The sequence below is a fragment of the Poecilia reticulata genome, linkage group LG4 (assembly GCF_000633615.1).
Source record: "Poecilia reticulata strain Guanapo linkage group LG4, Guppy_female_1.0+MT, whole genome shotgun sequence".
Taxonomy (NCBI): domain Eukaryota; kingdom Metazoa; phylum Chordata; class Actinopteri; order Cyprinodontiformes; family Poeciliidae; genus Poecilia; species Poecilia reticulata.
This window is the reverse complement of record NC_024334.1, coordinates 11265375-11289369: the sequence shown is the minus strand read 5'-3', so window position 1 is coordinate 11289369 and position 23995 is coordinate 11265375. Positions and strand designations below refer to the sequence as shown.

The 23995-nt window shown below is 37.7% G+C and overlaps 1 protein-coding gene across 3 annotated transcripts in view; it reads right to left on the bottom strand.

Moving 5' to 3' along the window:
- The window catches only part of arid3a (AT-rich interactive domain 3A), a 70135-nt gene that overhangs the window by 24945 nt on the left and 21195 nt on the right, over positions 1–23995 (bottom strand). For all 3 annotated transcript variants that reach the window (XM_008406648.2, XM_008406651.2, XM_008406649.2), the window contains exons 2-3: positions 21934–22564; positions 20653–20935 (exon numbers count right to left, since the gene is read on the bottom strand). In XM_008406648.2, the coding sequence (XP_008404870.1) occupies positions 20653–20935; positions 21934–22259 (609 nt within the window). In that variant the 5' untranslated portion in view covers positions 22260–22564. The remainder of the gene's footprint in view (positions 1–20652; positions 20936–21933; positions 22565–23995) is intronic.

The following is a 23995-nucleotide window of genomic DNA, read 5'->3' as shown; positions in this document are numbered from 1 at the left end:
AAAGATTATTTTAATGCATTCACACTGACAAATATTTTCATATTCATATGGATCAGTTTGACTTTTTTCTGCTATAGCCAGTTGTGTGATATTATGAACTAACTAATAAACGTTTTATGTATATTTACTGTAAATGTGTATGCATGTATGTGGACAGTAGATATGCTTCTTTTTGTAGACTGCTTAGACTCCCGTCTTCAGTCTATTCCTTTTTTGGTAAAATACTAGTTTGAAAAATAAAGTTCTTCAACAAATATTCGGCATTTCCTGCTCTGGAAATTAACATTCTTATTTTGATCCAACCTCACAGATTAGTAAGAGACTACAAAGTTTATTGTTTGCTCTGAAAACAAATACATTTCTCAAGGCCTTCCTCTTTTCCCCCCATTTTCTTCATTGTTCAGGACTTTGCATGCAACACATTTTTCAATCAATGTTAAACAAAATAAGAAGAACTGCGACTGAGCAGTCTGAACAGTTTTTTAGGCAGCAGAGTTTAAAGATAAATACTAAATACACATATAAATAAATATTTCTCAACCAGATGGCTCCTTAGATACTTCAAATAGGAATAAATCTAAACGCAAAAGATGTCTGAGCCATGCGGCAAGTATGGATAAGAGATATTTCAAATGTTACGAGTCTAAAATGTGTATAAAATGTCAGCTGACAGGTTTAAGGAGACCTGAAAAGCCCTGATTCTTCTTTTAGAGAAACAAAATTAACATTTGATATAAATGTTTAAAAGTTTCTTGGTCGATTTATTTCAACAGACTACGTCAAATTGATATTTTACAGCAATTATAATACGGGGAATTTACTTTCACAGAACAACTTTAATAACACATAAGACCGAATTAAAAGAAATGTTGCACATTCACAGTTTCCCAGCAGATGATGACCGACACCCTTCACAAGAAGGTTAAGCCACAAAATGTCGTAGTTAAGGAAGTTACTGTGCTGTGTTAAAGAATATTAATGGAAAGTTGAATAATTTATTATTTTATTCTGATGATTAATTGATTAATTGGATTTAAAAAATGGGAAAATTCGGCAGATTTTTTTAAAAAATCCAATATTATAAATACATTAAAAGATGCAAATAAATTATTCAGTTCCTTTTATAAATAAGAAAATAAACATTTTAGTGCCTAAAATGCAATAGTGTGGAGTTCATTTATTCTATGCTTGATAGTTTATAGCAAAGGAAACATCAAACGTCTGACACCAATATGTGAAAAGTTCAGTTCTTTCTGCTCAACTTATCAATAATCAATTAATTTTTTTTGATTAACCAATTAATAATTTAATACCAAAAGTGCTTAATAGATTTTTTTAAAACAAAATTTGAAGCTAAAGCTGCCACTTAAGAATTTCTAGGTAACACATATTTTCAAAAAATAAGTTTTTTAATCTACTTAAACACAAATTGCATGTATTTTTGCACAGTTTTGGTTTAATTACTGCTCTAAGTGTGTTGTTCTTCAGCAAATTGATGTTTTTGAGTCTGTATGTTTCAGTTAATGATTAATTAATTACCAAATTAATTGGCAATTATTTCAGTGATAAACTAATTCAAATAATTGTAAAAATTACATTTGTGTGTTTTGGTTGGTTGATGTCTGATGATGGATCACCTTCTTAACAAAAAGCTGAAATCCACAATAATTAACAGAAAAATGTATATCTCTCTCTGTGTAATCGTTTTATGAAATATGTGAGTTTTACTTTTAGCACAGAATTACTGAAATAAATCAAATTTTAAGCAAATTTATTGCATTATAGCTGTGAAAAGTAGCTAAAAACAATGTAAATGGCTTCCGTAAACCACCACTTTTAACGAATCTGTCTTCATCTTCTTCAAGCCCGTTGCCAGGGTAGCATCCCCCCCAAACAGAAACACAATTAACAGGAAAACGAGAGCTGCCACACTTCTGGGGCTCTGAATATTGCTTTATCGACCAGGCAGGACCGAAGACATCATAATCACAAGTGACCGGCTGACCCCGTGAATTAAACTCCATCGACAGAGGAAGAAGAGCCAGCAGCTTTGTCAACACAAGCAGACTCCGCTTGCGACTGACTTTAACTGATGCCGCGTTATCAGCGACCAACACGTTTGCCCACAAAAATGGCAGAAAAGATAAGCAAGTAGGAAGAGAAGAGCAAGAATGAAACAGTTATAGCGCTTGATTAAAACCACAGGTTGGAATGTGGAAATGATGGCACAACACCAAACCAAACCAACAGATTCAGAAATAGCTCCGGGCAAACATTTCCTCCAGCTTGATAATAAACACGGTGCCGTGTTTTTCCATTAAATTTCACAGCTTCTCTTTCACTTTAATTAGAGTGAAACATAAATGGCAAAAATGTGTTATTTTGAAAAAAAGAAGAAGACACAAACGGAAGTGAAATAGGTGTGAAAACACCTCTTTCTTTGCAAAGTGAGATGTTGTAGGTCACACCTCAGTTTCTTCTAACTCAGCCCAAAGATTTCCAGGCTGGGATTTCAGAGTTGCGTTCAAAAGCGTAGCGGCGGTGGTTATTTTCAGAGACAAGACTGTGTGAACTGCACGTTGTAGCAACATATCAACACATTTTAGTCAGGCTGTTTGGCTAAAACTAAAAACCAAAAAGCTACATTTCTTCAAGAGCACTTGTATGTAAGGAAATAAATTAATACGAATATACAGGATGGGCCATAAGTTTCCATACACAGGAGAATGTGCAATGTACATTTCTTTCATATTTCAGATACCCAAGAAGATGCGTTTGACAAAAGAGCAAAGAATTGAAATTACACTGATGGCTGGATGAAACTTTAACTGAAAACATGGAACGAGCGTCACACACCAAACAGCGGCAAAACTTATTTTCAAGTTTCAGAAAACTGGCAATGTTGCAGATCAACCATGAAGTTTTCCAAGACATGCAGTGGTTACAGAGTCCCACAAAAACAAAAACGGTTGTCCACTATAAAATGTTTATTTCTTCTATGTGTGGAAACTTATGGCCCTGAATATAGAGACAGAAATGTGATCAATATCAGTAGAAATTCACCCAATAATTTCACTGATATCCAGAACCGCACAGCATTCTGGGGGATGTAGGCTGTAGCCTCTCTCACACTCAGCTAAACATACGGAAAAATTAAGAGGCCACTTCAGTTTCTCTGATTTATCTTTTTATAGCTATATGTCTGAGTAAAATGAACATTGTTCTTTTATTCTACGAACTACTAACAACATGTCTCTGAAATTACAAGCAGAAAGTGAGAAATGATCAAAATAATGAAAAAGATGCAGCACTTTCAGACCTCAAATAATGCAGAGAAAACAAGTTCATATTAATTTATAAACAGCAACACTAATGTTTTATTAACTCAGGAAGAGTTCAGAAATCAGTATTTGGTGTAATAACCAGGAGGTTTTCAATGGGTTCAGTGCAGTGAGCTCTTAGTTTTTACCAGAGCTCTATATATGTACAATAATCTGGGCTCAGTGATGCATAAAAGGTGCCTCATTATTGTGTGTTCTGTGCAAGTAACACACAACTTCCTTATTTAATGTTTTTAATTTAAATATAAGTTTGAATACAAAAGTGATGGGTTGATATATGCCACTGCCATGCACAAACCATCATTTTGCATAAAATGCAGAACTTTAACATAATGAACAGATTTTTGTTCAACGGATGTGTGAGTTAAATAAATTTTAACCCTTCTTTCATCAATGTGTTACATGTTTTATTCACGTTAATGTGTATATGAAGACAACTTCTGAATTACAAAAAAATGACAAATTAATCAGAAATTTACGACTCCCTTGCAGTAAATCTGCGACCATCTTTGCGCTTGTGAGCCCCATGTTGAAGACCTCTTCTTTAAAACATCTAAAAATAAAATGCTTAATACATTCTATTTCAGTTCAAATTTATGTAAACAGTGTTACATGCTAAAAACAACCTTGTCTTTGTTTGGACCTTTATTGAAACACAGCGAAATTAGATTCCTGTCACACACAGAAACAAACATACGCTGAATTTCTGTGACTATAAACAAGAGAAACATAAAACATGTTACAGAAAGCTAGTTCTCCACAACAAAGCATGCCAATGTACATCAGTGTTCACATATTTGTTATTATTTTAGCCATTTTCACCTGGGAATTAAAAACCATCTTTATTTCTGATGGTAAAATGTTCCAGATATGAAGATTTCTGAATGAGAAACAACATTTATTAAGTTATGTTTTGTATGTTGCAGGTTTGCAGTCTCCATTAACTTCATCTACTTTTACTTGCTTTTAAAAATCAATCTGCTTAATGTACTTTTCTGAACATTTCAGTACCACTCGTGCTAATAAATGTGGAGGAGAAAATTGTAAAAATGAACAGAGGATCACGCGACTCTGAACCAGAACAGGCGCCTCTAAATGATTATAGACAGTCCATTCATTGGACAGGAATCAGGAAAAGCAGCCAGTTTTCCCAGAACCCTGAAAGTCTGATGTATGTTTCTAACCGCGCTGCTAATGAGAAGGATCACAATGATGGATGCCCAAACTGAGCGAGGCGAGGCTCAGCAGAAGGAGGGGAAGTGGGCGTAGCACCAATTTAAGATCACAGAGCGACGTGTGATACCACACACAGCAACAGTCACTCTGTGATGGATAGGGGCTAAAATGGAAGTACTTCATATAAAAAACGTTGATCTTATGAGCCTGTTCTTCCCCTAAAATGACTGAAATGTTCTGATCCAGATAATGATCTAATGAGACTGAGCGAAGCTGAAAGTATTTATTCAGCGCCACCGCAGATGATGTGATAACTTTGTCTGAATGCAGACAGATGGAGACAAAGATAAAGCAGATGAAGTTTCACAAGTTGTTTTAAATGACATTTGGATGCAAACAATGGTAGGAGAAAGTTTTAGTGTTGAGGGATGACGGACGGAGAGGCCAGCGGGTCTACCGGCGACCTTAAAAACATATCTGGCCCACCCAGCGTCGCGCAGGGCAGATAGCCGTCCGTGGGCCCCAGCAGAGAGGGAACTGCAGGGCCTCCAGACTACATGCAGACAGAAATATGACCTACACCAACCTCTGGGTTTTTCTTTTCCACACGGCAGAGGAATCCATCTTCCTGTTTAAACATTTATGCATCTGACTTTTAGCGGAGTTTGAAACGTACACAGTGCGTCCGTGTTTGTAAGCAAGCCTGATCCTGTTTGTACAATGGCTCAGGGACTTCCACTGTGTTTACATGTCCCTTAAGCGTGGTGGATCTTATTCACTGCAAACATGCATTTGTGTCCCTGCAGGTAATTCATGGGGTGCATTCACTGTTTCTCCACTTTAACTGAATTCTAGTTCATCTGTCATGTGCAATCAAACTCTGGCCTGAAAACCTAAGAATCGAAGTGAACTCTGTTGTGTTTTGACTGGAGATCGCGCCAAAACAGAAACTATAACGCAAGACATTCTGGGTAAATAGTAAAATACAACCAAAATAAACGCATGATTCTGGAGCCAGAGAAATGACTTGTGGTTTTTAATGACGACAAAAGTGAAATCCTACAACCGCTAACATCTGATGTCACTCTATTTGTTTACATTTGGTGAAGGCAGAAGTTCTGCTCTATGTTTTTTCTGGAGGTTTTTGTGTTGTTTACTTCAGTAGTTCTTGGTGCAGCGCCACCACAGGCGAGGAGGGGAACACGTTTTTCAAAGGATCTGGTTCAGTCTCACCACCTCGGTCTAGTCCGCTTTAATCAAACTCTATAGTTTGCTTTCCTAGAAAGTCTGGTTTGTTTGGGGAAGTGTGAACTAAAAACCTCAGTCTCGGTTCGATTAAAGCGAATTCTGGCGCGGTTTGAATGAACTTGTAAATGGCAAGCAGACTGGCGACTGCACAAAAAGCAGGAAGTGTATCGTAGCGCAAAGCATTCTGGGTAAATGCAACTAAAACAAGCGTGTGAAATGGCTCAGTCTTTTACCGACAACAAAAGTGAAATTCTACAACTGCTGCCACTCTATTTTTGTTGACATTTCATGAAGATGGAAGATGCCCTCACTCTTCTTCAGAGGTTTTTGGTGCTGTAGTGATGGCGCCACCACAGGTGAAGAGGGAAAAAAGTTTTCAAAGTGTTTGGTTTGTTTGACACAGTGCACCAGCTGAAAATGTACAAAATATTGCAATTTTGGTCCAAAATCGAACCCAGTCTACCGCACTATCAGATGGAAAACAGCCTTGGACAACATGTATAATTAGATCTGGAAAACAGGTTTTATTAAGGTAACCTTCATGAATTATCTTCAGGGAGAAGCGCCTATTATCAGTTCTTACTGGTGAGATATCAGGAGAGACTATTTGTATCCGAGCCATTAGCAAAGTCCAACAGCCCGACTTCCTGCTACATCCACACAATCATGAAAGGTTTGTTATTATCACAGAGACAAGACAGAGGAGCCGGAGTGATGTCACCGGGGCCAAATGTGACAATTATTGATCAAGGCACTAACCGAAGCTTTTACGACACAAAAAGGTGCCCTGCTTCGAGGCGACCTATTGACTCCTCGGACTATTACAGACGCATTTCAAAACACGTATATCTATTTTTCAACTGCTCTTCACACTTGGACAAAGAGCAACTCAGACCTTGAAAATGTGTCGCCGAATCCCTTTATCAATCTTTGACCTATTTCTTAATTGATTCCTTCGAGAAAGAAAGCTTTCAACGCTTGCTACCTTTTCAGGGGAATATGAATGTAAAAGCACAAAAAGAACAGCTTTTGTTCACATAAATGGTTACCACTGGGTCTTTGTGAGAGGGGATGTCACTTAGGGATTTGTTTATCGATAACTTGAACTGTCTCTTTCTCGTCTGTGTCTGAGTAACACACAAAGGACTCATTTAGAAATTTAAAACACGGTAAAAAAAGAAAGATGAAGAAAGAAGTCAAATATTTGCTGCAGAGAGACAGAAAATCTACACATCCTGTTTAAAGTGACAGACTACTATAATTGATTTTAAAAGGTTTTTAAACCCTAAAAACATAAAACAGCTCAACATGTTTTGCTACATAGCGGTAGCCTCACCAAGCGAGACAGTCACAGTTCATCTGTTGGTTAGAACGTCGAATTCGTGGGTAGAGCAGAGATTGCGCAACCAGAACCACAAGATTTAAAGAAATAATAATTACAGAAAATATGCAACTTCATCTGCATTGATAAGACCAGAAACCATAATGCAGTGGAGTCCCACCTAGCCACACTTCAGTGGAAAGTAACTGATTTATTCACTATCTTTTATAAAGTGTGTGTAAAAAATTCAAAAGTTAATGAGCTTGGGAAGTTGAAATAAATTCTTGCTCAATGCTTTTCTTCGAATTGAGAAACAATAGGCAGCTGGAGGTGTGGACTCTGTTGACGTTTTAAATTTTACCAAATTTAATTCGACAATGTGAAGATTATCGTAAACAACCACAACACTACAAAGAGAGAAGAGCTGCGCCAAACAAGATGGCTGTTAATTTAATATTTGGAAGTGTGGCTAACACTGATTGAAACTACAGACTTAAATTCTACTGGAGAAATCGTGCTCAATGGGAGAAATGGGGCGATGAGAATTGAGCGGGATTGCAATGTCCAGGTGAAGGCGCAACGCAACTTGACTATTGGTTAGTGTTACCAAAGCCAATCCAGAAGCGCCATTTTTAGTTGTTGGTTGTGTTCTGCACCTGTCAAAACTATTGTATTTTTCAGTAGCGTAAAAATATAGAATATAAAATACAGAAAGATATAGATCATTTCATTACAAAGAATGAAAGCAGATCACTAAAAAACTTTGAGAAAGTCTGATGACATAAAGGGCAGAGTACCCTGAAAACGACAATATGGGAAACTGAACTAGATATTTTGTCGAGATAAAATCCTGAACAGTTTTAAATATCAGTACGTTTTGACCCCAATCATGAGGTATCAGTATCAAATATAGTGTAATCTCGTTTCACAATGAGATTGTTCTGTAATTGGGCTGAATCTGACCAAATCAATCTTTGGCGTCACTCGTAGAGGGATGTGGACAAGAGACGTCCTCACAATCTGATAACTTCTTATCGTTTCCTGAAGCTTTGAGCATAAGAGGAAGCCTGAGAAAAAGCCTCACCGCTCAACAGAGAAAGAAAGAAAGAGACAGGATAAAGGCGCCAACTCTGGCCTTTACACAATCTTTGTTTACATTCCTTCCCCAGCCCCCCTCTCCTGGTCCGTATTGAGTGCCTGCCAATTTCCAGAATCCCCATGGCTGTACAGTTTCTGACATCAGGCCCATGCAGCATGCTCGGGCTTGGACTCGTTTCAAATGCTCTGCGGTGCTTCACAGTTGAAATGAGCGTTTACTACACGCTCTACTTGGCTGCGAGTCAAAGCGCTGTGCCAAGTGAGGGACTTTTTCCTGTTGCCTCAGTCGCACCTCGTGTTTTCCCTCCGCTCCTTTCCCTTTAAAACAGGAAGACTTTCAGAGGTCTCTCCATGATAACTCGCTCCGGTTTTTAACCCTCTCTCAGGCAGGACCTATAAAACCATGTCCTGTCTTTTAATTAAACTCAAGTTCCTCCAGAAATCTAATGAAAAAACCCCTCACTGCTGAATAATGCAGACTGATATGAGCCACCAGGGCTCCAGATGATGCGCTTTATAAACGGCTTTGGAGTTGAGGAGAAAAAACTAAGGTATATGTGGAAAAGAAAAAACTAAACGCTGGAATTAAAAAAATGACTACATGTTTTGGTTGGTTTAATAATAAGATGTTTTCACGTTATGCTCATTGTACTACTTTCCATAGCAAATCTGACAACTTTAACAGTTGGGGAGAGACTTACCATTACTAAAACAACAGATTATGTAGATTATCTCTCTAAATTGTAATCTTAATTCAAACCCATCCCACTGAAGTTATAAAGAAGTTAATTTAAAACCTTGAAGCAGAGATGAAACATATGACACTAAGAGAGATAAATGCACGTTAGTTATAATCGCAAACAAGAAAAATTAACAAAAAATGTTGGAGAATTTGGATACAATATACATTCTACATTGGAAAATATATTTTTTTTATTTCACACATTAGATCAAATTTAGTTTGGCCATTTTAGCACCATCTCTGGGTTTCAGGATGCACTGATACCGTTTTTATTTTTGGGTTTTATTGGTTCTGGTTCCTTGAACATAAACTAAAATCATATATAAACTAGTGAAATATCAGTTTCTCTTTATTATCTTGCAATCTTTAACATTTTAATGTTATGTGTAATTTTATTTTAATATTTGGTTTTATTTTTTATCCTTTTATCCTTTTATACTTTATCCTATTAGCAAAATTGTTGAAGATTTAATCACAAATATGACATTTTACTCAGTTACTGGTGGATTTGTCAACATTGTGATGATCTTATTCTTGCAGGTAGAATTTTATGTCTACATATATTTATTTTTATTACAATTATTTCATTTTATTGCAAGCTTTGCAAAAAGATGCAAAAATTTTATTTTAAGACTAAAAAAGTCTTAAAATTATGTTTTAAAAAGCGTATGTACTTCAACAATTAGATAAATTGTAAATCCAAAATATTTTCAAACTTAAAAAACTAACTAAATTGCAAAATTTAAATAACTAAATAAGCTAAATATAATAAAATATAAATGTTTACTTTAATACCCCATTTTTGACAATACTAACAAATAAACAAAGTTATACATTTTGTTTAATTTCTGTTTATATTTTATGTATTTTCTTTTTAGTTGTTTAAAACATAAACACCTACTTATGGAAATAATTGCTGGTGTTTGTTTAATTGTTTGGTTTTTGTTTCGTCATTTATTGGTTTGTGTTTATTCTCCAAATTACTGTCTCAAGTATGACCTGAATCATAATTTTTAAAAAATTGTAAATTTGATCTACTTTTTCAGCCAGCTGACAAGCAGTGGGCATTAATATGTGGAAAGGAGGTTATATTGTGCTAATTTATCCCAATAAAATACATTTTTGCAGCATGCTAGCAAAGCACAGCATACTCTCAGGATATTTAAGTCTCTTTTTGGGTTGTAATAATGTTATAAAATGAGAATTGCTCCTAAAAGACCAAAGAAAACCCAGCAAAATAAAAAGAACTCATAAACATGGATCAAAAGGCTCCCCTATAGTGGATTATAAACTCAACATGCACTTATCAGACAGCTGTATCAGCGGAAACCTGATGGGCAATCCCAGTAAGTGTCGCTCCCAATTGGCTCTTATTTCTGCTGCACTTCCTGTAGTCCCTAACAGCCCCCTCCCCCGGCTCCCTGTGTGTGTGTGTGCGCGCGTGCGTGCGTGTGTGTGTGTAGGTGTGTGTGTGTGTGTAGGTGTGTGTGTGGGTGGGAGGGTCTGAGCAATTTAATGTTTAATGCCAACCCCCTCCCTCCATTTCAACTGATCATGGTGAGTGCCATGAATTTTTAAAGACATCCCTACTTTACTGTCCATCTGGGCTCCATCTGTCCAGCTGCTGGTGTTTAAAGCAGACAGAGACGCGGAGACTTCAAAGGCTCTGCGTGGCCCCTGGATGGCTTCTGGCCTGAAGAAGATATTGTTTATACAGGGGAGCAGGGTGAGGTATTTAGCCATGGAGACACAGCAGCACTGAGCAGGATTATCAAACCTGCACATCTAGAAACGTTCAGAGCGTTTAGAGGCGAAATGAATCGAGCATTTGAAGCGCTGATGTTGGTAAAGTTAAAGTGAGAAGCCTTGTGATATAGGTTTTGATTACTGTATTCTTTCTCCAATTTAAATTAGAGATGCAACAATCCACTTTTTTCACTTTTGATACCGATACAGATATCTGAGGTTTAGTATAGATCCAATACAGAAAAAACTGCTGAACTGCAGCTTCTGTTATTAAAACATAGACATAGTTACACATTTATTTGGCAGCTCTGCACCTACAGCACAATTAAATACACCAACAAACCTGGTCAAACCTGTAAAAACAACTTTAATTTGTTCAGTCAGTGAAACAGCCAGTGTAAAATAAATAATAAAGAAACTGAAGCTGCAACAAACCCATCAAATGATATAAAATAAAAAAATAAAGCATGAGGTCACCCAGAGTACAAAACATAGAGTTAGACTGAATAGATCGGCCACTGTGGGTCAGATATTAATATCAAATTAGTGCATCTCTAATTTAAAGAGACAGCAGGCAAAATATGCATCAATCATGTCAACGCTTTCCCATTAAAAATATTTTTATTGCAATAAAACTACCACTGCAAAATCTTACCGTTTACTTTAGGTCTAGTTTAAAGTGCAAATGTCCAAGTACACTTGAAGTAAGACAAAACTAAATTACAAATAACGTTTCAGTAAAATGGTTTTACAACAAATTATTACAATTATTCGCTTATTTTTGTTTGTCTTCAGCTGTATGTGTGAGAGTTACTTGGACGGTGATTTTTATGCCGGGAAAAATTTGCAATTTACTTATTGAGACAAATTCAGTATCTAGTTTAAAAACATAAAAGTTTTTTTTAAAATAGTTTTCCTCTGTGTTTTTGTTTAAGATTAAGACAGAAAGAAGAGATTAAATCTTACAATTTTGATACAACAAACAAACTAAAACTAAGAAAGTTTTGAAACTTTTAAAACCTTAATAGGCTTCATATTGGTGACAGACTGAGAAAAAATGGATGCAAGAATAATGAAAATTATTAATGAAGTTTATAAAGTTGTTGGCTTTGTGCAAATCTAATATGCATGAAAATTTCTATAGATATCGCAGAGCCACATGTCTATAGAGAGTTCAAATACCAAGAAGGGCTATAAGTGGTATCAAGCTGGTATCACGGAAATAAACGCCACCAGACACTCAAATCAGTTTCATTTACAGATTAATCCAACAGCGTGGCATAATTTGATATCTGTATAAATCTCTGCCCTTTATTTAATTCTCTCTGCTTCCTGCCCTGGCCTGATATGACGGCGCTGGCAAAGGGCCTTGAATATTTTTGATTAATTCACTTAAAGCCACAGCGTAATCAGACTTGGAGCAGCCGGCACCTCTTGGCTTAATTTAGTCTGACATGTCAGCGGAGAGCGGAGGAAGGTGTCTGGATGATCCTCCAGGAATGCAGGTTGGGATTTGCCAATATGTCTTTGCAGCACACTGCCTGGAGGCGAAATGTCAACTACAAATTTGTTAGGATTTTTTTTCCCCTGCAGCGCACCGTGCATGTAGAAAGAAAGAGAAAGACATTTTTTAACAACTTGTAAATTAAGAACGTCGTATATTATTTGGGTTTTACTTCGTCTCACTCAGTCTGCAGCATAATTCAGACTTTATGGGCTCTTCATAAGTCACAAGCGATCTGCACACGTCAGTTTACAGTTTGGAGAAGCCATGGCTGCTCAGGACTGATAGAGGCATGCAAAGTTTCTGCTGAGGATCTGAGGTTCCTAGTGGCCACATTATCACCCTCCATCAAGCACATTCCTGCAGCCTCCACCCACCTGCTCAAAATAAACTGTACCGCCTTAACCCCTTCCTCCCCAGACATCCGGAAAACTACTTAGCAACATGATTACTCTGCAAATTATTGGTAAAAAACATTAAAATGTTTGCTTTGTGGCAATAAAATGAGAGCAGAAAAAGCCACTGTGTTTATAAATAATAAAAAAACCAACTTACTTGTGACTAAAACATGTCAACAGATTAAGTTTCAAACAATGCGAGTAGCTTTTTGTTGACTTGCACCTTCAGGCGACGGTGAGATAATGAAATCCGATCAGACAAAGAAACTGACCCGTGGATGTGAGCGAGGGAGTTATGGCGTTTTCAGTTCATGTTAACATTTCTCAGATTTGAACAGAAACCCAAAAGACTTATAAATAGCTGTGAACATGATGGACTGGCTTTGACCTTTGAGTTTTCGCAAAACGAAAGAGTAATTATGTTTTTATTCAAATCTCAGAAACCATAAATAAAAACTCTACATCTTTTGTTTAAAAAATGACTGGAAATACTACAAAAGAAATGTATTTTGTAACTTTTTAAAGGTCTTTTTATAATTAGCTCAATTACTTTAGTACTCATTTCCTCTTTTTATAAATTTTGGTTATGATAAGGACAATTATTTTCTTTTAGTTTTGGAAACTGTTCAGCTGGAAGGATAATTCTTTCCTTTTTACTTTCAAAACAAAAGAGGAGCGTCAAAAGCAAATGAAGTGGATTAGCAGTCGAACGTCATCTGTGCTGCCTGGATTTTGAGCGGCTAGCATGTCCTGATGCTGAGACAGCAATTTCAGTCAGAGGTGTTTTCAGATTCAATGCAAGATTGACTGCTACTGGAGATCCTTCCTGCTCATCGCATTAATGTCACAATGAAGCCTAGTTTATCAATTTTCAATTAGGAATCGGTTGCAGATTTAAATTTTGTACTAACCAACAAAAGAGAATCCCAGGTTTTCAAAGAAAATATTGTAAAAAGAACCGATAAAAAAACTATTTAACAACAAATCTGAAGTTTGTAAAGTCCATGACTGGAATAATCCAGTGTTGCTGCATGCAATAAACCAAATTGATTTGATGTTTTTCCCAAAAAAGTATGACTTTGCATTCAGAAATGTGACCTGAAACTGTGTTACGCAAACAAGAGAGACAGACATAAACACTGTGAAGCAACACTGTCAAGTTTTACAGGCACAAACCCGACTCAGAAGACCAGCAGACTCATGTCTTTAAGCTACCAGGTGCATTGTCAAGTACAGTTTGGGAAAAAATTGCTGATGAAAAGCTAACATTTGTGTTTCTACTATCAAAGCATAGCGCAATTTAACAGATCAGACATCAACTTTTCATGTTTTGTCTCGTTAGAACCACAAACTTCTGTTTTTTTATTTATTGGAATTTCATGTGAAAGACGAGCGTAGGCATAACCGTTTGACTTGCGAAATCAGCTTTAAAAATTAACAGAAAGTGTTGCATGTATTTGTGTTGAACCTCTCTACTCTGATCTGATCTGAGCAAAATTAAATCAAGCACAAATATTTGCCTGCAGACGCAGAGTTCACCTGTCTACAACTTAATCTCCTCACACAAGCAGCAGTTCTCTGAAGACTTCAGAGGTTTTCATAGATTAGCATCAGAAAGACCAAAAACACAAGAACACAGCTTTGGGAAGACTTAGGTACAGTTTACTTACAAAATAAAGTCCAAACTAGTCCTGCAACGAACAATTAATTTAGAAAATAAACAATGTATTACTTAAAATGCAATAACATAGCTTTTCTTTGATGTATACTTGGTCATTTGTAGATTAATTGATTATTTTTCACACTAACTGATTAATGACTGGATATATAATGGATTAATGACTGGATATATAGGAGGGATTTTTTACGCTTTTGCAGAATTTGAACTTGGTGAACCTAAAACTAAGACACTTGAGTTCTAGATAGAACATATTCACAAACAAAATGGGTTATTTCATCTTAAGTGCAAAATGTTTAAGTTTTGGTACAGTTTTGGCTTAATTACTGCTCTGTCTGTGTTGTTCTTTCAGCAAATGGTATTTTTTTGAGTCTGTACACTCCAGTTAACTATCAACTGACTATTTACTTCGTTGACGATCATTTCAACAATTGATTAATTACTACTAATCTAATTAATCAGTTCAGTCCTAGTCCATAACTATGGAGCATTATGGACTCTCAGGTGCTTTTGTAGATTCTTTTTAACTTTTTTTTTTTTACAAAGAAAAAAGTGTCGATGTTGACGTTAATCCACGTAATGATGGAGCATTTTTCAACGCTTAATCCAACTTTAGAAAGAGAGAACCTACCAAAATGGACATCCACCAAAAATGACCAAGCAGAGGATTATTTAAAAGAAGCAAACTAACATCTCAAATGGGAGAACCTGCTCACTATTAGACATTTATTCTAAAAAAATTGCCCTTTATTTATGGGGGACTTTTTGGAGACCACACATTTTCAGTTTGAAAGCAGGACTTCACGTCTTTCTTCTCAAAACTTGCAATGGTTGTACTCAAAACTTCTGCTCTCTTTCAAATATTCACTGTGATTTCTCAAACCTTTCTCCTCACGCTCAAAACGTGTCCCTGCTCCGATCAAATCCCCGCTAGCAAACCTGTCTGCTAGATGAGAATCACTTTCTGTTCGTGCTTGGAACAAAAAAAGCACCGTTGCCTGGCAACCTCTCAGCCAATAGAATGAAAGTGTTCCACTGGGTGCGTTTGTTTCCTTTTAGTGGGTGTGCCTGTGTAGCTACTATTGATTGTAACAACTTGCACCACCCACTGGATGTTTTCTCTCTGCAGCAGGTACAGTGAAGCATAAAATCCCAGGAAAAAGGCTGTAACCTGAACAAATGAGATAACGTTCACTTTCTATATTATTGGATATGTTTGGACTAAAACACTCGTTTGTGAAGGTAAAGGATTACCAGAGCGAAAGGTTGAGCAGTCGACTAACTTCTGAATAACGGGTAAAACTCCTGAGCCACAAAGATACAAAAATGCACTTCTTTTTATTAATGATAAAAGTAACGCTGCCCACTCAGCACTTTTCCACGTCTGCATCAGTCATTTGAAAACTGAAGGCAGAACCTTTTTAGATGATAGCTGTTATATAATTACTTTTATTGCGCTGTTTTTCTGGTGCAGACGATTACCGTGTGTTCGTTGCTTCACACATAACAGCAGCTACAAATTTTCTGCTTCATCACTTTTGATATTTCACAACAACCAAGACCAGGCAGGGCCGTGAGATATAATAATAATAATAAAAAAAAAAACTGCCAGATGATGGTTTAAATATCTACCAATAAAAGGCAATGAAGAAACCACAAATGTAAGGTTGAGAAGAAAAAGAAGAAGCTAAATAAATATGCAATCTAGAGTATGCAAAGCAAGACAGTTTGAATTATCAGGAGACAGTTATTATAACAGGCTATAACTGCAATTACAGCTTATTGCTATAATCATCCAAGGCCAGAAATAGCAATGTCTTTCTAAAATACTGGATTGTTTTTCTTTCATGATCAATTTTCTCTACATCTATGGTAAGATAAATACAATGCAGGCTTTCATAATCTATAGATTAATAAACAACCAACATGATTAGGAGTCAGATGCATTAAATGCAAATCTAATCCACAGCCGAGTGACGCCTGACAATAAAATTGCCCAGTATGTCGTACCTGCCACATGAAATCTGAGAATGCCCTGTCAGGGCACTCACACAGGGAGGGGTGGCTTATTTTCAGAAGCAGAGTATAGGTTTTAGGGGAGTTATATTCCACAGCCTGTAATTACAAAAAAATAGGCCTTAAATTACAGAATCTATAGTTAGGGCTTGATAATGAAGGCTGCGTGCAACGTGGCCGAGATAATCCGCCTGCGACACGCGGACCGTGTCAGCGCTGAAAAGAGTTGAGAAACGTCGGAGACGAGACTGGCTTGTTTCTCACACTGATGAGTGTGTTTTATGGTTGGAAATATTGCAACAGGCCATGATTGTGTTTGCATTTCAGTGGTGGCTTCCATTATGTAATAAGCTGCTACGTAAAATGGTGGCTCAGTCGGTGCCACACAAACACATTTATACATATATAGCTCTGGAAGGAATTAAGAGACCACCTAAAATGATCAGTTTCTCTGAATTTACTTTTTATGTATATGTTGGAGTAAACTGAACATTGTTCTTCTATTCTATGAAGTACTGACAACAGGTCTCTGATATTCCAAGCAAAAATGTTGTATTTATTTGCAGAAAATGAGATATAGTCAAAGTAATAAAAACGAGGCAGTGCTTTCAGACCTCAAATAATGCAAAGAAATCAAGTTTATATTCATTTATAAACAACTATACTAATGTTTTAACACTGGAAGAGTTCAGTAGTTCATAGAATGAAAATACAATGTTAATTTTACTAAATCATATACCTATACAAAGTACAGAATTTTAAGTGGTTTCCAGAGCAGTATAAGCATACAGTTATAGTAACCCTTTGCACGTGACGTCACGCTTTCCAGAGCTCCGCCCACTCCGCCATGACGGACGTTAAAACAACCAATGCGCTCCTTTACAGCTAGTCTAAAACAGACTGACTAATATCACTTTTAGTTAGCCGATTTTACTTTAAAAATGGTATGAGGATGCTGCGGTATCGGCTGCACAAACAGACAAGGATGCAAACCAAACGTGTCATTTTACTGTATAACTTTTAACGAGGAAAGATGCGGCGATGGATAGCAGCCGTCAATCATAATGACTGTCAGCCCTCGGTGTAACCGCGGATTAGCAGCAAACACTTTTTACAAGGTAAGATTAACGTTCATATACTTTATAAGTAAGTATGATTAGAAAGATATCAAAATTCGCTTTATGGAGAAGTGTGTAACGTCAGTAACCATGGAGACAATGGCGCATTGTCATGTAGCCTAGCATGTACGGAAAAACCTGTTAGCATTAGTTTTTTGTACTTTTTAAATAGTGCTTCGGTGTAAGAGGAAACACTGTTTATGACGTAGTGATATAAATCTTGTGGTGTGAATTCAGGCAAAGCCGTAATTCGATTAACATGTCAGGAGGGACAAGGTCAGGGTCGGTTTGTAAGCTAGCTGTTTCTAGCTTCTGTAAATATCGCCATCTGTGAGCCCCAACCAGGTGTGTTACGTTCACCGACAAATTAGCTCGACTTGAACAAGTAGAAGCCATGAATAAACTGGTAAAAGCAACTTGGGGAAAACAATTTCCGTCGCTCTGTTCAATACTCCCGTCCCTCCCCTTCCCACGTCCATCATGGCGTCTCGAATGATTACGTGACGCAATTGCAAAGTGTCAATACGTACCTATGTATGTATATAAGCGATAAAAAACTGGCTTCAGCTCTTAAGTGGAGGTATGTTTACTAGATCTGTTTTATAAACTATAACCAAGGACACTAAAAAGTACATCTATAACTCCAATGATTGCTTTACACTGCAAAGGTCAGCCTCCTGATAAGACTTTATACAGTTTCCAGAGGGAAAAAAATTTATTCCGTTCCAGTTCATATCATATTTATAAACAGTGGAAGTTTTTTTTGTATCTGAACTGTGGTTAGACTTCTGTTTTAACTGACAGCATGCAGTCTCCGATCTGAACCCAGCCGCTGACAGACTTTGGTCTTCCCATGTAAACAGCCTGTCTTGTTTCACTCAGGCCTCCCTCATAATATCCAGCCGCCCACTGGCATGTTTACAGTAAACTCCTGCACGCTAAAGCTGTTAAAATGCTCCCTGACCGACCCTCCCCCACTTCCACTCTCGCCTGAATCTGCTCAACTCAGTCAGGAATAACGTTTAGACTCCACTCCTGGTGCAACTCAGTAGAAATGTATCTTTTTTAACGCTTGTTCAATCTATTTTGTTATTTTTTTCAGTTTGTTTTTGAAGTGAATACAGTTTTGTTAAATCAAAAATTGAAAAAATTGATTACATTTTGAGGGGAATAATCGTGTTAGTCAGCATTAGGTTAGTTAAAGCCACATCTAAGCCTGGATTTAGTATCACAGTGAAAGAAAGAAGCTATTTATCTTAATTTTAATGCTTAATCAATATGTTTTATTCTGTTTTCAGCAATAAAGCAAAATGAAAAAATTTATAAAAATTTTCAGGGAAATAGTAGCGTTAGTCAGTATCGGTTTAGTTAAAGCTAAATCGAGGCCTAGAGTAAATATGTTGGAAAAAAAGTAATTTGTTTAGACCAGGACCTTTAACGCAGGGTCAGATGTTAACTAGTGTTAGATTAGTTTTGGGCTTTTCACTACAGTTTAGTTTTATTTAGTTTTGACGGTGTGTTTATATAATCCAGTTAGTTTAAATTAGTTTTTAGAGTGCATTTGCTAGTGTTTATCAGTTAAATATTGATTAGATTTAGTTTGGTTTCATTAATCATAGAAGAAGTTTCAGTTTTTTGATCAATGAATTGTGATTATGTAGACTGAGTCATGAATATGATACAGAAGAAACCTTTTTCAAAGAATGTTCTCAGTTATTTCTGAACAACCAACTAAGTTTTTTTGGAGTTTTATCCCAAGTTTTGTCGTCGCCATTTTTTCAGATTAAAGATGGGAGGCATACAAAGTGCCGTTAATTACCAACAGCTGACGTAAACTGCTTGTGACAAATCAATATTAGCTCAAAATGCTAATAAATAGACTAATAAACATGAAAACAAAGGATATCGTATCTATAATTTCAGTATGTTTTAGTTAGTTTTACAAACACACAATATAGTTCGAGTTAGTTATAGTTTTCCCCCATTAATTACTGTTTTTATTTATCTCAGTTAAGGAAAACTCTTAGTCAGTTTCAGATTTTGCTAGTTTTAGTTAGCTATAGTAACCTTGGTGATGACATGTGGTTTTTAGCTGTTGATTTCCCAGCCTGTTCAGATTACATCATGTGCAGCTGAGAGTCCCAGCAGGTTCAATGCGAGGAGATGCGAGGCACATCTGCACATCCCTGGTGACTAAATAAAGACTTTCACCTTCACTCTGATCAAAAATGAACACAAAAATACTCCAAGATGGCGTCAAACTTCCTAATTCAACCTCCAATCTACTCCCGAACGAAACCGGTCTCTTCATCCACGGCTTTACTGATCATTTTAAATAACATCTGCAGGTTTATCTCACTGAGAAACCTGAAACCAACCGAATGCGGTGAATGGGCTGGAAAAGTGTTGACGGGCCTCTCAGACGCAACGGTCTGTTGAGAGCTGAGAAGACGAGACAGACGGGAGACAAAGCAACGGATCGAGGTGGTATCCAGACCAGGGAGAAACAGGCAATCTCCACCAACGGAAGAGGAAAAGAATAATCCTCTGATTTCTCACTAGAGAAACTTCAGATTGTCTGTATTTTGTTAATTAGTGGGGTTGTTTTGTTTGCTTCAGCTAATCCTTTGCAATAAATTAATTAATTGTGTGATAAATTAAAATCAATTTCTCCTGTCTTTTTCTCGTTTTACCAAAAACTGCACGACTAAACTCTTCAGTCTAATGCTTTAGTCTCAATTAGCCTCCTTATAAAAAGGACAATTTTGTTTGCAGAGACTTTATAATTCATTTTATTTGCTTTTTTTGGTTTGTTTTTTTGTATTTATTTTCAATATTTCTTCCAGTTTTAGCGTTAAATGTTTGTTAGAAATTAAAGTTTAATCACCTTTGACTGGGAGTACTTGCATTATCATGTCATAACCACTATATTATTTCTAAATGGTGTCAAAAGAACATTATTGTTTATTGCAATAATTTCTGAGACAATTTATCGTCCAGCAAAATAATAAATATTGCTGGATGATTGCTAATTGCTAGTTTCGTCAATTATTTTTATTGGACCTCATGTAATGTTAAATATAACTTAAACTAATTAAAATCTCCTTCTGCATATAGATTTGTGTGCTTGATAGTCAAATAACGGATGAGTTAAAGCTCAATCTCTGTAAACGACGACAACAAAAAACATTTGATGGTGGAGGCAGCGTGTTTCTTCCCTCTGGTGTTGTGAGAATTAAAGATTTATCTGTAAAAAACAGTCTCACCTGTCTGAACTGCTCCTCGTAGGTCCATTCTCCGTGGTCCTGCGCGCCCAGGTGGCTGTGCGGAGCGTGGGGAGGCATGATGGCGACGCGGGGCTCCTGCTCCACGCTGGGCCGGACCTTCAGCAGCTGGGAGTGCGGGTGCAGCTGGCGGTGGGGCAGCAGCAGGATGCCCTTCCCGGGAGCCACGGCGTCGTGCCCGGTCGGCAGCCCCTCCTCTGCCAGGTCGTCCTCAAAGTCTTCGTCCATGTCGCTTTCAAAGTCTCCCTCGTCCCACTTCCGTTTGCTGACATGTGAGGAATGAAAAGGTAGAGTCAGATTTTTAGGAGCTGGGCGAAACGGGCTAAAAATAAAATCTCAGAAATGTATGTGCGTTATATTATCAGAATAAATTCAAAAATACTTTATTAATCCCAAAGGGAAAGTAAATTTAGTTGTAACTCATTAATTTAGATTCCTCAGAGTTATTGAAGATGGTGATTAATAAGAATAAGAAGAATAATGGATAGGAATGCAATTTAACTAGAAAGAAAATATTTATTTGACCAGAAAAAAGGTTAGTTACTAATATCTAACATGAGTAGCTCAGTTTGATTCTTTTCTTCTAAATAGAAACATTTATTGCTCAAACCTTTCAAAGTCCTGCTATATTTGTGTAAAAAAAACAAAAACATTCCTCATCTTAGTTTTTTTCATATATATTTTGGTTTTCAAATAACATTTCCACTTTATTCTCCTAATATTACAATGTTATTCTGGTAATATTATGACTTTATTCTTTTAATAATAAAAAAAAAACCTCTTAGCCTGGTCCTAATAAGTTTATTCACTAAACAGAAGATGTAAAACACGCTTGTGAAAAAAACAAGATGGCGGCTGTGAGCGTGATGTCATCACTGACAAATGTGTAGAAAACTTTGATATTCCACTAATGTAAAAAAAAAATCTGCATTTTGCAATTGCTGTGTTTCGGTTAAATAGTTAACACAATTAAAATCGTGAATAAGTTTATTCTCGTGATAAATCGTCTTCCTGTTGTCTTCGTCTTTTCCGCCAGTAGTAACATCCACTTGTTCATCTCATTACTTGTGTGATGTGAAAAAAGTGTTTCCAATACTATATTAAAACCAGAGTTTTTTCAGAATTGATGTGTTTCCATTAAGGACATTTATTATAAATCCAATTTGCAAAATTTTATGGTCAGGGGCAAACACAGCCTCCAGGGAATCCCTGGGGGAAAACGATCCAGATTTTCGAATCGATTGATAAAATCGATGGACTTACATCTGCTCCTCCTCGTCGGAGCCCATCATGTCCTTGTAATGCTCCTCCCCTTCGTCGTTGTCGTCGTCTCGCTCCTCCTCGCCGCCGCTGCTGCGCTTCGACATGGGGCTGTCCGACACCCTCTGCAGCCCGGCGGCGGCGGCTCGCATGGCCGCCAGCGCCGCTATCTGCGCCTGCTCGCTCTCGGGGGCGGCGCTCCCCATAGGGTCGTCACCGGCGCGGACCTGCGCGTGCTGGGCGATGGCCTGCTGCTGTAGCTGCTGCTCCATCAGAAGCTTGGCCCTCTGCTGCCTGTGCAGGTTCTCCATGACGGCCTGCAGCTTCATCTCCGGGGAAAGCGGCACTGTGTTCAGCGGCCTTCCTCCCCCCCTCTGAACGAGCAACAACTTCGCTTCCAGTCAAGCGACGAGCGTCACACCTCTGTCCCAGAAGAAAGAGCGACTACGAAGCGTGCCGGTGACAAGGCACCTTTAAGACGTCGGGGATGAACAGGAAGGAGGTCTGAGACATGCAGTCGGAGGTCTCTGAAGCCTCTCGCTTGTTTCAAAGCCGGGGGCAGAGCTGAGCTGTCGAGGCACAAGCAGTGGCACTGGAGGCGGGGGTACAAATCTCCGCAGACGAACTCGGTTACCTGAGGGGCAGAAAGAAGGGCAAAGTGTCAAAATGTTCCTGCACTACTTTCTGTTTACATCAGCAGCACGAGGGGAAAGACGCACGATGACACCTTCAGTTCAGAAACTAAACCTCTTTCTCCGTCCTCCAGCTTACAGGTGAACGGGTTTTGTGTTTTTATTGATTTATGAGGCGATTGTTGTAATAATTGTCAACTCATTTAGTATATTAATCGATTAATTGTTAACTGGATTATAATCCAGTCAGCGACTCAGAGCAGTAATTCAACCAAAACTACACAAAAAAGATTAAAAGAATTTAGCTTCAAATTCTGGTTAAGAAAATCTCATATTACTACCCAATTATGAACTGCAGAATCAGATTTTTTTGTATCAGAATAAACAATATAATAATCAATTACTAAAATAATAATCAGTTGCAAGCATAATGGAAAAATTGAGGACTTTTATTGCGCTTGCTCCTTGTTTTGCAACCAGCACATCGTATAAACCATTACAGGGAAATGAAGTTAATAGGTGACACTGCAAGGAAAAAGTCCAGCACATTTCCAAGCTGCTTGATTAATCATTTTTAAAGCTCCAACCTGCAGCAGCCAAGAAAGTACTGTGTCTCAATGAAGTTCAATCACAAGTTAAGACAATGTGACTGAGGAGAAAACGCTTAATTTCACACACAAAACCCAGGTTTCAAAGCAAAGTCCCTGTGACGCATACGCAGAGGCCCAGAGATAACATCTGTCATGCAGCGTGTGCAGGATTACTCACACCAGAAACCGAGTCGCTCACAGAGGGCCGAACGATTAAAAAAAAAAAAGAACGAGAGGAAGTGAAATCACAGGAAGAACTGTCGTTTTTCTCACCTGGTTGGATTGAATTTTAGATAAGCTTCCAGTCAACGCAGACACAAAACTACAACCGCATCTGGGCAATATTGTCTCAAGTTTCCTCAAAGGCCCCGCAGGTGAAACTCACTCATTTTTAACTGCCGTGTTTCCCCCTACCCCTGTTTTCGCCTGCGAGTGACACACAGTGGGGAGTTTTTCTGCAACATGTGTAGGTGGCAACAGTCGCCAGCACACCTGCTTCAGAAAAGGTCCAGGTATGCAAAACAGCCTCTGTTCCAATCTTCAAGGAATATTCCTTTTTAAAAAATCCCTATTGCTAAGCGCTTGCAGCACAACCAGTCTGCGGCTAGATCAGTCGGATACAGATAAGGACTGCACTCAAAAGTCAACAGCACGCGGGGAAATTAGATTTGAGCGCAGGTGCTGGACGTGCAGGAGTACCAGTCATGACTGGAGCTGACTGTGACTGTGCGGCACCGCTCGTTCAGCCCTGCTGACTAATAAAGGTAGACGCAGACTTTCACAGGCAGCGATTTTACACAGAGAGCGATCAGGATTTACCGTTTTTCTGAGCGCACCCTGGAT